At 35.6% G+C, this 16,444-nt stretch overlaps 1 protein-coding gene across 1 annotated transcript; it reads right to left on the bottom strand.

Annotated features, from left to right (window-relative positions):
- Window positions 1-912: 912 nt before the first annotated feature.
- BARHL1 (BarH like homeobox 1) lies at window positions 913-13,907 on the bottom strand. Its single transcript, XM_063936763.1, has 3 exons — window positions 12,540-13,907; window positions 8,448-8,670; window positions 913-3,864 (listed from the first exon to the last, which is right to left on the bottom strand). Exons 1-3 carry the CDS (start codon window positions 12,994-12,996, stop codon window positions 3,570-3,572), a joined length of 975 nt encoding a protein of 324 aa, XP_063792833.1. The 5' UTR covers window positions 12,997-13,907; the 3' UTR covers window positions 913-3,569.
- Window positions 13,908-16,444: the final 2,537 nt, after the last annotated feature.

Here is a 16,444-nt window from a genome sequence, read left to right on the forward strand (position 1 = left end):
AGATAATAATAAGTTGTCAATCATGATTTTAACTAAATTATCTTGTGCAAAAAAAATCTGCGTGTGTGGAGTGATTTAAAGAGCACCGATCGATTACTGACATCAGAAGCAGTTACTGTATATTATCAGTAAAACAATATTCATAGGCATGTGACACAAAGTGCCTCATACCTCATTGATATCACTAGTCACAGGTGAATAAATTGACTACATTTTGTTTTAGCCTACAAAATGTCCACCTCCACTCTATCTTCTTGGTTGTTGTAGGTTACAGTACAACTGACATAATTGCTTCATGATATAAAAAAAAAATACTAATGATTTAGGGATCTATGAACGAGATAAAGTGAATGGAGATACGTACCAACCAACCAGCCAACCAGCTCCTGTCATTTTTCAAACACAGCCTGTAACATGACAATTACGAGCTGATTGGCTGGTACTTTATTTCCATCCACTTTATCTCTCTCCAATGCTTACTTTGCCAAGTGTTTGATAACAACAAAAAATTGAAGTTAGGGGTGAAAGAGGGAGAAACAAAAACAAGAATAACTGGAGTTGTGGTATGACAGTTGTAGTACTAGTAAAACTGACAGATTCACACTTAAAAGTCTACGCACAACTTTACTCCTGGGATGAGCCATTCTGTGAACTACTTCATCCTGTACACCAGGAAAAAGTGCCTCATTAATATTTACCTTGAAGTGCCTCTGTGGTGCCACTAGTGCATAGTGAAGGAATACAGTAGGCTGCATTTCGAATGTCGGACCAGCCAACAAAATGTCTGCCTCCTTTGTGTGGTACTGGTGTCAGGTGCGTCTGAATTTGATGTATAAAGAATGCACCATCCCATTCAGCAGCATTGTGCCAAATAAAATTTCTGAATAGATTTTAATGTTTTTTTTTACGTCATTTAAATATTACCAATAAATTCATTGAACAGAGAATAAATAACGGTGGACTGTCCATGGGATTTAGAAAATATATATACACTTCTGTGTGGCTTATAGAAAGTGTTAACCTCTTCCGTGCCAAAGGGGTAGCTATAGCAAATCTTCAAGAAATAAAGTAGAGAAGATGCAACTTACCAGCTGCTAGCTATCATTTAATAGATGGTGATAGATAAATGATAGCCATAAGCTGATTGGTTGTTTTAGACAATTCCTCCATTTTGTCTTTCCCGAAGGTGTGATACATCTCACCCAAAGCAAAAAAAAAAATCTATTTGCTTGTAAACATTGACATTACTAGATTTTAGTCCATTATTTCTGAATAAAATACAAACAATATACATTTAAGATCATGTGATTTCTTTTGATGCTGTACATAGCCAGAATATGCATATAGATTTGCTATATTAATTCCAATTTTGAATAAATAACAAGTGCCTGGTGGTTTTATTGTGTATAATTATATGTAAATTATCTTATACACCAGCTGCTTACACATGGTGGCGAGTGCGATTTCTAGGTCCATCCAATCTTTATATAATTGCAACCTATCAGCACCCAGGGAACCACTGCAGACCTAGCGACCCTCAGTGATGTCACTGTTCCCTTTAACGTTGCTGCCTTACCAAGTTCCAATTAATTCAGAAACTACATTCTTAAGAAGATTGGTTCAACTCACAAAATGGCTGCCTCTGCTATCGAAACAGGCAAAATGTGACACTTTATGAGGAATATCTCAATTTGATGTAAATGTCCTTTTCTATCACACAATTTTCTGCCCCCATGATAAAATGTCCCGGTGATTCATGTGGTAATCTTCAGTAAAAAATCAGGAGTGGTTTCCTCATTGAATGCAGGTTATCTGACCATTTTATGTAATCTGTGCACACTATTAGCAATCGGGGTACGAGAGAGGTTAACAGATATCTATTCTTTACATTTCTTTGTCGTTCAGATTTTTTTCATCGGACAAATCATAATTAATGGCGATCTTTATAAATAGGTAGACATGGGTATGGAAATATACAAAGGGCTATATACAGACATAAGACTAGTAATCATTATCCGTCTTACTTATTTCTCAGAAATGAAGCTGAATTAATTTAGAAGAATCACAACTTAGTTATATTCAGTGTAAAGGTGAGGTTTTCCGGAACTGTATCGCTTAGTGAAGAGGCAAGCTGTTACTATTGGAATGTTGTAGAACTACAAGTCCCAGTAAGCCATGGTCGGCATACTGGGACTTATAATTTCACAGCACATGAAAAGTCATATCTTGCTGTCCTTTGACTTTGAGGGACAAAACAAAATAGGAATTTAGATGCAAAGGTTTTTAGACCATGGGAGATCTGATATTTAACCTGATAATAGTCTATGGAGCTGTCAATTTTCTTTTGCATTCCTAACTTCCTCTTCTATGGTATAGTAACTGTGTAAAACTGGAAGCCAGTCGTGCTCCATACAGTTCACAGCACAATAGAAAGTTGTCTTCATGTAGCTAGATAGCAATTCAGCATCCAACATGCTAACTTCTGTATATGCTCTTTTGTAAATGTAAGAAGGATATTCAGAAATGGCTTTCAAGGGTTGGGAGGCAGCACAAATCCCCCTCACCCATGAAAAAACTGGCGTGAAATGCCACAATGACCACAGGAATAACTGCAACAGTTATGAATTGCTGTGAAGGGTGCAGGGAGAGTTAAAACAAAAATACAATATTTCTACTTCGATTGGCGGAACTTGCAGATAAGTGGACTGGATTCCTATTAATGTATCCCATGACTAACAAATACTTTTAAACCTATTTCTGGTATATAATTTTACATCTCAAACGAATATGCTATTTTACATTGGATTCACGTACTTTATGCAGTGTTTACGTTTCATGGATGTATTACAAGAGAGAGCAGCAAAATATGGGAAGAAATATTAATTCTGTCACACATGAGCTGCGCCAGTTTTGGGAAGCACTTGTGTATTTTTGGTTTCCTGACCAAATTCCTGTCAGAGGACAAACATGACATCACAGTGAGTTTTTTTGGCCTCTGGCAGATTTGGGGAAAGTTTTAGACATACTTTTGTCTCACGTCCCTCTTTTTGCTGTTTTATATGAAAAACGGTGTGGTCAATTCATGAGTGTATACTTATAAAATCCTGTCAGTGGTTTTCTTGTGTATTTTTGTAAACTATAGCTGGCTTTGAACCCTGAAAACCCCTCACACCATTACATTTTTCAAGGTCAACACATTTGTCGAACCTGTCCAAATGTTTCATTGCTGGCTGTTTGGAAGAGGGTGCTAAGTAGATTAAGATGAATCGTTATGAGGTCATGCTGAGCATGATGTACACACATTTAAATTGTCCATCTGAAGTATCCAGTTTCTGAGAAATAAGGGGATAGGCCCAACCATGTTATATCTAGTATCTTCCATAAGCTCCAAAAACTATTAAAAAATGTTCTTAGGCATGAAAGGTCCCTTTTTTACAAAGATTTTGTAGGACTGTTCCTGTCTCGCAAGCAGGTGTAGTGTACAGTCCTATCACTGTTGAGGTTCCCTGTTCTCTGGTGCTTTCTGAAGTCTCTAAAGTTGGCACCTGGTAGAGCATGCGTAGACCTTCTCATCGTGGCTGTGCTGCCCTTGAAAGGACTCCTGTCAGTGGAGGTAGGGCTGGTGGTGGCTCAGCTCCACCCTGAAGTCCATGAATGAGGATCCTGGGAACCAAAGGTCTCTGTAAAGCCGGAGGTGGTGCAGTCGGCCCTCTATATAAGTAAAGGGCAGCTCCAGGATCCAAGTTGGACACAAGGCTTTGTGGGTAGAAGTACGGAGAAGGAAACATCCTCTGTAGCGCAGAGTAATTGCCTGCTTCGGCCAGCAGCTCCAGTCCTACTGCAGTCTGCCTCTTCCACTTTGTCCTGTGCAAGGAGAAGAATACGTAATTATAGGTCAATACGCCATTTTGTTTAAACATAGATGCTAGTTACATGAAGTCACACAGAGAAACACACAAACTGCTGGAGATGAATATGCTGTGTAAAAATAAACACAGTTGTACTGTGCGCTATAATATTTAAGTATTATTTTGCTGTAAAACACATGCTATTTAACATACAGTACTGGCTTGAAGAGAGTGCTGACAAGATGGCTGCCAAAGGTTGTTTTCAGATTAACCACACACAGACAGCACAGCGAAGGCCATTTTATAATGTTTGGTCTTTCCTGAAGGAAGTACACACATATTAGAAGACAAAAGCTTAATTGCTTTATATTAATTATCCCACACCTGTTTAGAGTTTGCTACAGACGTTATAGATGAGCTCCGGAGGTATGGCACTTCCATGTGGCTATTTACTACACATCTTTTTTACTTTAAAAAGTAAGTGTACATTTACAAGAATACAATATCATTGTTTTACACACATATTACATGGCCCAGCACAGGTTTCCACACAGAACCATCATCAAGATGTAATTTCTGTTATTGATTTACTAAAGGCATAAGTTTTACCTTAATTTAGAAAATACATTTTTTTTACTTCCAGCTCCTAAACAAGTTAGGAGGATCTGATGTAAAAAAAGAAAGGCTATATTTTTTAAGACCACAATTGATTTTGCAACATGAGACATTGGGAATAAATGATTGTTTTGTATTAATACTGTATTACGAATCTCCAGGAGAAATCCATCTACCCTAGTATCACCTTACTTTGCCTATACGCTTCATGGAGCCACAGTTACTTTGAAATCTCCTTTTAAATATTTTTGGTTTTATTTGTTCAATTTGTTTGTTCCATGCCAACACTGTGTACTTTAATGCTGATGAGAACTACAACTCATAGTATATTTATTTTGCCCAAACTATTCCCCCTTCCTATGGCGTCCACAATTATTTTGGTCACGTTACTGATCAAGTTGGCGTTATACTGAATTTTGACATCCGGGCTCATATGTCAAGAGATACACCTGCTATTTACTACAATACTAATAAGATGTAATATAGGACCTAGTCTTCATTTATAATCTGTGTGAAGTGGATTTCCAACACGTGTTCTGTGTTGCTGATTGGGTGTGCCATGAGGATTAATAAATAGATGCACATTATAATTTAACCATATTTTTATTCAAATATGTTATATATTTTGTATTGCTCTATGCTATCTTTGGTGTAGTGCGGAAAATAATTATTATGACTCTTTTACAGAACAGAAATGTATTAATTTTATGTCCCAATTGTAAAGTGTAATGAAATACGCTGGAGCTATAGAAATACATGTTAATAGATAAATACATGGGAAGAATATAATAAATTTAAAATTAAAAAGGTCAGAATTGAACACTACACGTATGTAATTTTGCACTGACAGATAGATGTGTATATTTAATAAAACATTTTTCTTTAATCAGTCATTTAAAGCCTAACTTGGGCACAGAACTGATCTAGTCACCCATTACCTTAATATAGGTGTGCTAAGTGTATTAATATTATAAAAAAAATGTAAACCAAATTTTTTGTTGTTCATAGTCAAAGTGAAAATAAATAATTCACATAAAAGCTGTATAATAACTATAAGTTTCAGACTTACAATAAATGTGAAAATGATTTTAGGGACCTGATTTTTAGTCAATAGGTTTACCAGAGTCAATCAAATGAAATCATGTAAAGAATGTGTATTTTTTTCCCCATTAATCATATGCAAATAAGATGTTCTGAAAAAATAAAATATATATAAATGGTTATATTTTAAAACTGTGTTAAAATGTTTTCATTTCTGGGACAGTAATTGAATTTTGAAACCAAATTTAAAAAAAAAAAAGGGCTAACTGCATTTCTAAAACAAAACGAAAAATAAAAAAAGTAAAAAAAAGCAATATCTTTACACTGAATCAAAAAGTAGGGAAAAAAATCTAGATAAAAAGCATAAGTCAGCAAAGACCAAGGGACAGGTATAAATATTCCTCTTTCTAAGACAGTGTGATCCCCTTAGGACACCTTGATAGGAATGTCAAAATCTATTGTACATATTCTATAATAAATCAATTTCATAAGCTACTGTGCTAACCTAAAACATTCTCATCCTGTCCTTCTCAGCTACCAAAGAAATAGTTCTATTTTCAGGTCTAAATTATTCATAATTCTTAATTATAATAATTGTGTAATTACTGGAACAGACTGTTAATTATTGATGCCCAAAGCAGAAATTGTTAATTTATTATTGATGGGTCAATGTGTTATATAGTAGTGTTTATTTAAAGTACAACTTTGTCATTTTACTGACGGGATTTGATTATGTAGATTTAAAAAATATCGGTATATTACTTTTTTCAACACTTAAAAGTGTGAAACATGTCTGTCTGAATAGTTTATATTGCATCCATGTATTTAAATGCATTGGGGGGAAGGGGGGTTAAACTATTTATATTGTGTTTTTTTAGTTTAGTTTTTTTTTTGTGTTTGTAGTTTTTATTATACCCAAAATGTCACTCTATTAAATTGAGAAAATTAATATACAAATTTAGAGATTAAAATCATGTCATGCTGCACAACTCAGCCACTAATAATGCACGTATTTGCAAGATTAGTTATTTGCAAGATTAGATAGATAGATAGATAGATAGATAGATAGATAGATAGATAGATAGATAAAATATTGTGGTATTTAATAATCAAAAGCATAACGCATATGCATTGTAAAGGTCAGTGTAATAAAAAAGTGCCTCTAGTTATGGGTCTTATGTGAAAAATTCAGAACTGTTGGAAATGAAAATTTATGTGATTTAGTTAATATTTTAATGGGATTTTTTTCTGTTTTGAGAATAAAATTCAACCTAATTAATGTAAAATACTGTATCAAGAGTTAAGATGACTTATTGCCCAGAAAGGCTGAGAATAAGGCATAAGTAATTACAGTGGATACTTTAATTCTTTCTACTCTTTATTAAAAAGGCTTTTTCTATCAATAGAGTAATAATACCTGTGATTTATCTAAGCATGCGGCTATAAGATAACTTAATATTTCTCAACTGGTAATCCTGACTCCTTCTCATAGATTTTTACATAAACAAAGGAATCACAAAATAGATTCCAAAATGTTTGTTTATTTTTATATATATATATATATATATATATATATACATGTATATATGTATATGTGTATATATATATATATATATATGTATATGTATATATATATATGTATATATATGTATGTATATATATATATATATATATATATATATATATGTATATGTATATGTATGTATAGATATATATACAGGTTGAGTATCCCATATCCAAATATTCCGAAATACGGAATATTCCGAAATACGGACTTTTTTAAGTGAGAGTGAGATAGTGAAACCTTTGTTTTTTGATGACTCAATGTACAGAATCTTTGTTTAATACACAAAGTTATTAAAAATATTGTATTAAATGACCTTCAGGCTGTGTGTATAAGGTGTATATGAAACATAACTGAATTGTGTCAGTGTACACATACTTTGTTTAATGTACAAAGTATAAAAAATATTGTATTAAATGACCTTCAGGCTGTGTGTATAAGGTGTATATGTAACATAAATGCATTCTGTACTTAGATTTAGGTCCCATCACTATGATATCTCATTATGGTATGCAATTATTCCAAAATACGGAATAATCCAATATCCAAAATACCTCTGGTCCCAAGCATTTTGGATAAGGGATACTCAACCTGTATATATATATATATATATATGTATATATATATATATATATATATGTATATATATATATATATATATATATATATATATATAGGAATAGCAGTAAAACATTTATGGAATACAGATTTGTTATAGGACCTTTTCTTTATTTGTTTTAAGCCTTTCTTTAAAAAACTTGCTTTTAGGATACTAAATTAGTTAGGATAGCAGATAATAATAATAATAATAATAATAATAATAATAATAATAAAAAGCACAATATTACAATTAATCCCCAATCTATAAAGTTATAGCTGAATCTGTACTATTTTAACAAGGGCTGCAAGTGACTTTCAGGCATCAGGAACCAAAACAACACAGAGCACCTTCAGTGGGGGATGGAGGGGTCCCAGAACAGCCACCCTGCGCGATTTATGTATGTTAATGTTTTTCCTATTCTTCTTTGATTTTTTTGTGTGTATGGCTGAAGTGTACATATAAAAATAAAGATACCTATGTAAATATAAAATAAATTAATAAATGGTTATAGAAATATAAACACACACACTGGTTGGTTGGTTGGTTGGTGTGTGTGTGTGTGTGTGTGTGTGTGTACATTATATATATATATATATATATATATATATATATATATATATATATATATATATAAAAGAGATATAGGGGTGGATGCATTGAACCCATTTTTTATGCGGGACATTCCCCTGTACCCTGGTACATAACAGAAGCGCTCTCCCTGTGCTTGCGTCACCGCAAATAAGTGGCGCAATGTACTGACCCTGTTCGCAGCACTCACCGCCGATTCTGGTACCAGGTCTTGACTTGAGTGTCCGTGAGGTTGAGTGAGGCCGCCAGTTCCATCCTGTCCTGAACACTCAGGTACTTCTGCCTCTCGAAGCTCCGTTCCAGTTGCGCCAACTGATGGTCTGTGAAAGCGGTACGGGCTTTGCGTGGCTTCTTCAGCCGCACCGGGGGACTATCCCTGGAGCTGGAGATCTCCCGGTCCCCCTCCTCCTTCACTGCAACAAGGGACAACATCACAGGTGAGACACAAATACTCACTATGCAGAATATATATTAGCAGTGTGTGTGTATAAAGTATGTATACACACACACACACACACACACACACACACACACACACACACGTGCCTATCTATAGCAATACATTATATAATATAATATAGTCCATATATCTATATTATATCACCACAATGATTGGCAATAAATTGATATTTTATCAATATAGAAGTCACCTAAAGGTTACATACATACTCCGGTATAGGATTAATTCTAATCCCCTGTAACCCATTCTGTCTATATAGAATGCGCTTGTACTGTATAAATACTGTCAGTACCACTATTACTGCATATGATTTTATAATTATGGCATCACACGGACCCAGCAACCGATCATATATATATATATATATATATATATATATATACAATTCATGTGTGTATACATATATATATATGTATATATATATGTATATATATATATATATACAATTCTTGTGTGTATACACACACACATATATATATATAGTATTTATAGATGCAGCGTTGCTATATTTATGTAACATACAAATAAATCAATCAATCTCTAACACACTTGTTGTTGTTGTTATTATTATTATTATTATTATTGTTGTTGTTGTTGTTGTTATTATTATTATTATTATTATTATTATTATTATTATTATTATATCAGTTACATTTAGCAGGCAGAGACTACAGAGACAAAGGTGCAGACTGTCATGCCTAGAGGCAGATTAGTTGTTGCTCTGCTGCCGTTGTGTGACTACAAGTCCCAGCGTGCTCTGTCAGCCTCTCTTGCACAACAACTGGAGAGACATCTTGCTTGTTGTTTCCCATTGCTAAGGCTATCACCCTAAAGAACTTTCCTTTCCTTGTTGATTGCTACAAAAAATGGAAGAAGAATAATAACGTAAACTCCTTAGATACTGAATAAATATGTATATATATTATATATATATATATGCACACATATATATACACACACACACACACACACACACACACACACACACACACACACCAGGTAGACTAGTCTCTGAGTGTCCATGTGTCACCCCACAGCCTGTGTAATCATTATCCGAAGCTTTTACATGGGAGTGACATATCCTGTGTATCATTACTTCCTCCTGGACCCTGACACCTTCTCTTACACATGTAGTAACACTAACTAGGAGATAATACTAATACACAGCAGCAATATGCTCCTCTATTGTTACACTATTGTACTACATTACTATCGTTGTTGTTGTTGTTGTTGTTGTTGTTGTTGTTATTATTATTATTAACACAAGAGAAATGCGTTATATAACAATGTAAGCTATTATCCACTCTAGGTAATGTGTGTGTAATAAATATAAATATATAAACAATATATATATATATACAAATATACAAACACACACACACACACACACACACACACACACACACACACACACACACACACACACACACACACACACACACATATATATATATATATATATAAAAACACATCCACTGGAATCCGGCACCCCGAATTCAGTGTCACATCCACCTAGGTGCTCCTGCGACATAAATGCACTTTGGTAAAGCTTTATAGCATCCTCGCTTTAAGTATGTCACTCCAGGATTTTTGCGATTGAAGGACAAAGTCTGTTTATTGGTGTGTGTGTGTGTGTGTGTGTGTGTGTGTGTGTGTGTGTGTGTGTGTGTGTGTGTGTGTGTATATATATATATATATATATATATATATTTATATATATATATATGTATATATATATATATATATGTATATGTATGTATGTATGTATGTATGTATGTATGTATGTGTGTATATATATATATGTATATATAAATAAATAAATATAATATATATATTTATATATGTATGTATATATATGTGTGTGTGTGTGTGTGTGTGTGTGTGTGTGTGTGTGTGTGTGTGTGTGTGTGTTAGCCGCCTGTGCACGGCTGTAACATGTGCATTGTACTATAAGAGTTTATCGCTGCCTCTCTCTGTAGGAAGACAATAATCCGCCTAATTGAGCCGCTGGGGAGCCGGATCCTTCATCCAGAAACTCCGCAGCCAGCAGAGCGCTCCGGCGCCCGCAAATTTACTATACATACTGTATCACAGGCAGCATATTGTGACCAGATGCACGGAACCAGGCATGGAGTGGCACACAGGTTGGGTGATTATGGTGCCAGGCTGGAGATAAAAGTGTGTTATATATCAATCTCATCTTCCTCCTGATACTGTACATCTATTTATCTATCCACTAAAAGAATTCGGGAAAAAAAACTTTTATAAATAAAACAAATTGAAAAAGTGTGAGAGTGAGTGTGTGTGTGTGTGTGTGTGTGTGTGTGTGTGTGTGTGTGTGTGTGTGTGTAAGTATATATAAATATATATACTGTAAATGTGTGCGAATATATATATATATATATATATATATATATAATCTACTAGCCAACGATTTACATGTGTGCAAAGCTGCCGAATAGTCCATCCCCTTGAAAGAAAGTGGTAAATAAAAAGCCAATAAAGCATCAGATTGATGAGAATAGTAGGACACATATAGTTATTTATATATATACACACACACACACACACACACACACACACACACACACACACACACACACATATATTACATAATTATATATAGATGCACACATATATGTATATAAATAATATATATATAGGATGATATATCGCGTTGTAAAGATGTACACAGCAAATGACACTTTAACATTATTATTATTATTATTGTTATTATTATTATTATTGTTGTTATTATTATTATTATTATTAATAATAATAATAATAATAAAAATAAATAAATGTATTGTTAGACTGTATCAAAGCTGTAATATCATTCTTGCGCTGCAGATATAAACAGAAAATTTGCATTGTTGCGATTGGTATAACTAATTGGAGTGAATGCTCATTTTAGCTGTAAAACGTTAACACAAGAAAAAAATAACGCGATGTAAATGATCTAATTTGATCAAATGGAAAGAAAAATAAACTTGCAGTGAAAAAAACATAGTAATAAAATACAGTATATGATAGAAAAACTGGCATAGCAGCAAAGTGTGTGTGTGTGTGTGTGTGTGTGTGTGTGTGTGTGTGTGTGTGTGTGTGTGTGTGTGTGTGTGCCTGGAAATAACATTGCACTCCGTTTTGCAGGAGCCTGGCGCATTGCTTTAATCTTTAATGTCAGTTTTCCCCTAATTGCATGGTAATGGATGGACCCGACTTGTATGACTAATTTGGATATCCGCTTTTATGTTAATTCGTTACATATTTATTCCTAATATTTCTATCAGATAATGAGGCCTCTGAGGGGAGTCTGCAGCCTAGGGATCCCAACTCATTATTTTTTCCTTCCTTCCTTCCATATTTCTTTAGCATTTGTTATCGATTTCAGCAACTATTTTCTTTGCACAACTCCCCCCCCCCCACACACACACACAAACACACACAAAACAACAACAAAATAGCAAAACCAAACCAACACAACACACCCATTGATGCATGACTATATATAAATGTACTTTTTCTCTAATATTCTATCATACAGTACGGTAATAATTTCATTAATCTAAATAATATGCATCTTTATACACTTTCCACTGCAAGTTATTGCACTGTTTCAGTATCTTTGTTATTATTGTATTGTTATGATCTATATTTACATTCCAGTCGTTTTTTCCCTAAAAACAAAGTATTGTATAAGTGGGACCTTCAGCACGTTGTCTTTAATCCTATTACTTTTATTGAGGACCTAATGGATCGGACCCTGCAATGAGTCCAGGGTAGTTGGGGAGAGGGGGGGGGGGGGGGGGGGCTATAACTCACCTTTACCTTTGTATTCAGAATCTGAGGATGTGGAACTACTGCTCTTGTCCCTATAGTCTTCTCCAACTTTGCTGGACAAGCAATGGGTCAGGTCCTGAGCTGGTTGCCCATTACTAGAGTAGGGTGCGCAGGTGGCTAAGGGCTTGCAGTCTGCCAAAATGTCCCGAATTAAAAAGGAAGAGGTGACTGTCCTGGACTGTGAGGGGGCAGAGAGCTGGACTCCTGGCTGAAGGTGGGACTCAATGGCTAAAGCGACCCCTTGCCTGGCGCTGACAGCCTCCAAACACTCCCGGGATGGGGACGGAGGGGAGGAACAGACGCTGCTGACTTCAGACCTTGGACTCAGCTCCAGGGGTGACCTGGGGTCCCCCATCAATAGGTCCCCCTGAGCCAGCCCTGGGCTGCCGGCTCTATGGGACAGAATGGTGTCAATCCCAAATCCGTTGGACCCTTCCATGCCAGCCTCCTTGTGAGTGTCAGAATAACATTGAGCCTCAGTTACCGTCCCAAGAAGATCTTGTGGGCGAAAAAAGAAGGGTTTGTTAATTTATTAATCCCCAAGTCAACTGGATGTCGCAGAGTGGCCGGGTGGCAGGTTCCCCATCCAACTTTCCAGCGGAGCTTTCCAAAAGTCCCAACTATTGCAATTCCTAGTTAGAGACAAGGAACTGGGTGGCCAGGAGCTGTTGGGGAAAAAAAATCAATAGAGGGTTTCTGCTCCTTAACCAACGCAATGATGGAAAAATCGATGGGAAAGGAGGGAGAGTGCTGTCTGTGGCGCTTCAGCTGTGATGGAGAGGCTGAAAGAAGAAGAAGAAGCTGTGATCTCTCCTCAAACACAGCAGCCAAAGCAGGGGGTCACCCACTGGCACATCTCATCCTCTCCTCCAGGAGTCTCTGAGGACCAGGCTCTGAGCAGCAGCAATAGCAGAGTGTGCGACCCGGTGGCTCTGGCTCATTCAGCACCTTGGAGAGCACCTGTGCGCCCTGGATTACGCATGGAGTACCGTCCTCTCCAATGTCACCCAGCCCGGAGCCGCTGCTGGGGAGAGTTCTCCTGCCTGTCTCGGATCTGTCCAGGTCTAGACCCCGTCCAGCATCATCACTGCCATCAGGCTTTCTGGCTGTTCAAACTCAATAGTCCCTGCCCTTGTGGCTGAGGCTGTGCGCACTGCTCCGGTGCCACCCAGGGGGTCTGCAGACTCAGATCTCTTTCTTTTGAACTCTGTGTTGGTACACTGTCCTGCTCCTCTGCCACCCGCTGGGTGGTGGTGGTGAGGGGGGAGGGGTTGTCTTCAGTCTCAGATCTCCTTACACCAACTGTCACTTCAGCCTTTTTCTCTACAGAACTTGTGTCACTTTGCCATGGCTGATAATGTGTCAGCACACGTGTCAGCGCTGCCTCCTCTGCTTATTGGCTGGGGGGGGGAGTACTTTTTTTTTTTTTTTGGCTGATGTCATGCTAGGAAAAGGAACCTGATCCTCTTTCAGTTTGATTAAAAGAGACAGTGAATTAATTACAGCAGCCCACGGCCCGGTGTTTACAGGCAATTTCCACCTTGTTTGCTCTCATCCCATCATTCATGAGACTCTAATGATGCCATTAACCCTATACTGTCAGGCTGCAAAGGAACCTGTCATTCCGCTGTGCAACAGTTTACCGCTTCGCAACTTAACGATATTAGCTTGATGTTTGTAGAAAAATGCAGTAATAAATATTATTGAACCAGTTTACATTTATTCATTACACTGTTTTGCTTAATTTTCTTCATTTTGGAAACTTTCATTTGCATAATGGGGGTATAAGGGACGCATTCGTTTAATTCATATATGTTATTTAATAGTGTAGTCTTTGCATTATTGCTAATCGTGTATATCTAAAATAAACACAAAAGATCACAGGGGTGACCATCAAAATAATTGGACTCTTGCACCTACGCTTAATGCAAATTGCAAATACTTCATGTGCTTATAATATAACAGCGGCTTCCAATCCTAGATGAAATGACCTGATGTACGCCTATGGCGTGTTTACGCTTTTTTTTCTCGTAATAACGTCAGAACTAGTATATTTTGTCATAATTTAGCGTTAAACTACGATTACGGAATACGGAGGAAAGGACGCAGACTAACTGCCGGTGTGGTATTTTGTTGGATATTTACAAAGTAATTTTTCGCTAAATTTATAATATCATTCAGGTTTATTACAGGACATTAAAATCATAACGCCAATGTGATCGTTGAACAACATCAGGATTATCCAGTATTTTCTTGATAAAGTTTTGCATTTATAGCTGTAAAATGTATGTTGGTGTCTTAATAGTACTATAGGCAGTGAGGGCAGTGTGCGATCGTATTGTGAAATGGGACAGAAGGATGGATAGAGAGAGATAAGTAGAGAAAACTGAAGGTCATAAGAAAGTCAAAGAGATATGTCTGAATCCTAAAATAAAGATACGAAGACCAATGCAGCTCGTTTCAAAAGGTGGCATGTTTTGGAATTAAAATTATGGAATTTATTCTATATGTTTTGCTAAATCTTAGTCATACATTCTTTAGGTGACATTTCACAAAAAAAAAAAAGGAATATTGTCGAATTTATTGTGATAATCTACTTGAGGATCCACTGTAAGATGTAAAATAGTTTACAAAATTGAGTTAGTTGAAAACAGATCAGTTATATTAAATGTGTAGGCAGATATAGATTTGCATTTGTCAATTTATCAGTGAAGTTTGTGTAATCTCTGTGCTGAATACAAAAACTGTTGTTTTTAAACATAATTTATTTTAGAAAATCTTCTTCTTTTTCTTCTTCTTCTTTAAAACCCACAGCCATTGCCTATCTATCTATCTATCTATCTATCTATCTATCTATCTATCTATCTATCTATCTATCTATCTATTTCCTGTCTGTCTGTCTGTCTATCTATCTATCTATTATCTATAACGTTATTTATATCTATTTCTTATCTATCTATCTATCTATCTATCTATCTATCTATCTATCTATCTATCTATCTATCTATCTATCATCTATTTCCTGTCTGTCTGTCTATCTATCTATCTATCTATCTATCTATCTATCTATCTATCTAGCTATATTTATCTATAAAGTTATTTATATCTATTTCCTATCTATCTATCTATCTATCTATCTATCTATCTATCTATCTATCTATCTATCTATCTATCTATCTATCATCTATTTCCTGTCTGTCTGTCTATCTATCTATCTATCTATCTATCTATCTATCTATCTATCTATCTATCTATCTAGCTATATTTATCTATAAAGTTATTTATATCTATTTCCTATCTATCTATCTATCTATCTATCTATCTATCTATCTATCTATCTATCTATCTATCTATCTATCATCTATTTCCTGTCTGTCTGTCTATCTATCTATCTATCTATCTATCTATCTATCTATCTATCTATCTATCTATCTATCTATCTATCTATCTATCTATTTTTATCTATAAAGTTATTTATATACAGCACACAGATTATGCAGTGCTATTTATCTACTGTTTAGCATCTACCTATCAGAATATCTGTCCCAGGAACTATTTATCGGAATATCTGTCCCAGGTGCGTTAGGTTATTAGGGCCCTTGTAGGCTGTGAGAATTGTACTAAGCGCATCAGGTAGGAAGGTCATGACCAGTGAATATAAGTAATATATAGATCAAAATGGGTTGAGATTATCTAATGGATAAAAAACAGGCAGACTAGATGGCCAATTATTTCATATTTACTGTCAAATTCTCTGTTTTAGTCACTTTTCATTGTCAATAGTTCAGCTAATATGGGCCATCGGTTGGAGGCCAGATGAACAATGGGGCATATTCCAGGCCTCTACATAAAAATAAGACCATCATTAGAGCAGTATGATGATTAGC

The sequence above is a fragment of the Pseudophryne corroboree genome, chromosome 8, assembly GCF_028390025.1.
Source record: "Pseudophryne corroboree isolate aPseCor3 chromosome 8, aPseCor3.hap2, whole genome shotgun sequence".
Classification (NCBI taxonomy): Eukaryota; Metazoa; Chordata; class Amphibia; order Anura; family Myobatrachidae; genus Pseudophryne; species Pseudophryne corroboree.

Bases quoted from the DNA above. Each gene is read 5' to 3' on its own strand.
- BARHL1 (XM_063936763.1), bottom strand. From the start codon at position 12,996: ATGGAAGGGTCCAACGGATTTGGGATTGACACCATTCTGTCCCATAGA. The intron at 8,671-12,539 runs GTGAGTTATAGC...CCCTTGTTGCAG, and splicing joins TTCTGAATACAAAGGTAAAG to TGAAGGAGGAGGGGGACCGG. The intron at 3,865-8,447 runs GTGAGTGCTGCG...CTCCTTGCACAG, and splicing joins ACCTGGTACCAGAATCGGCG to GACAAAGTGGAAGAGGCAGA.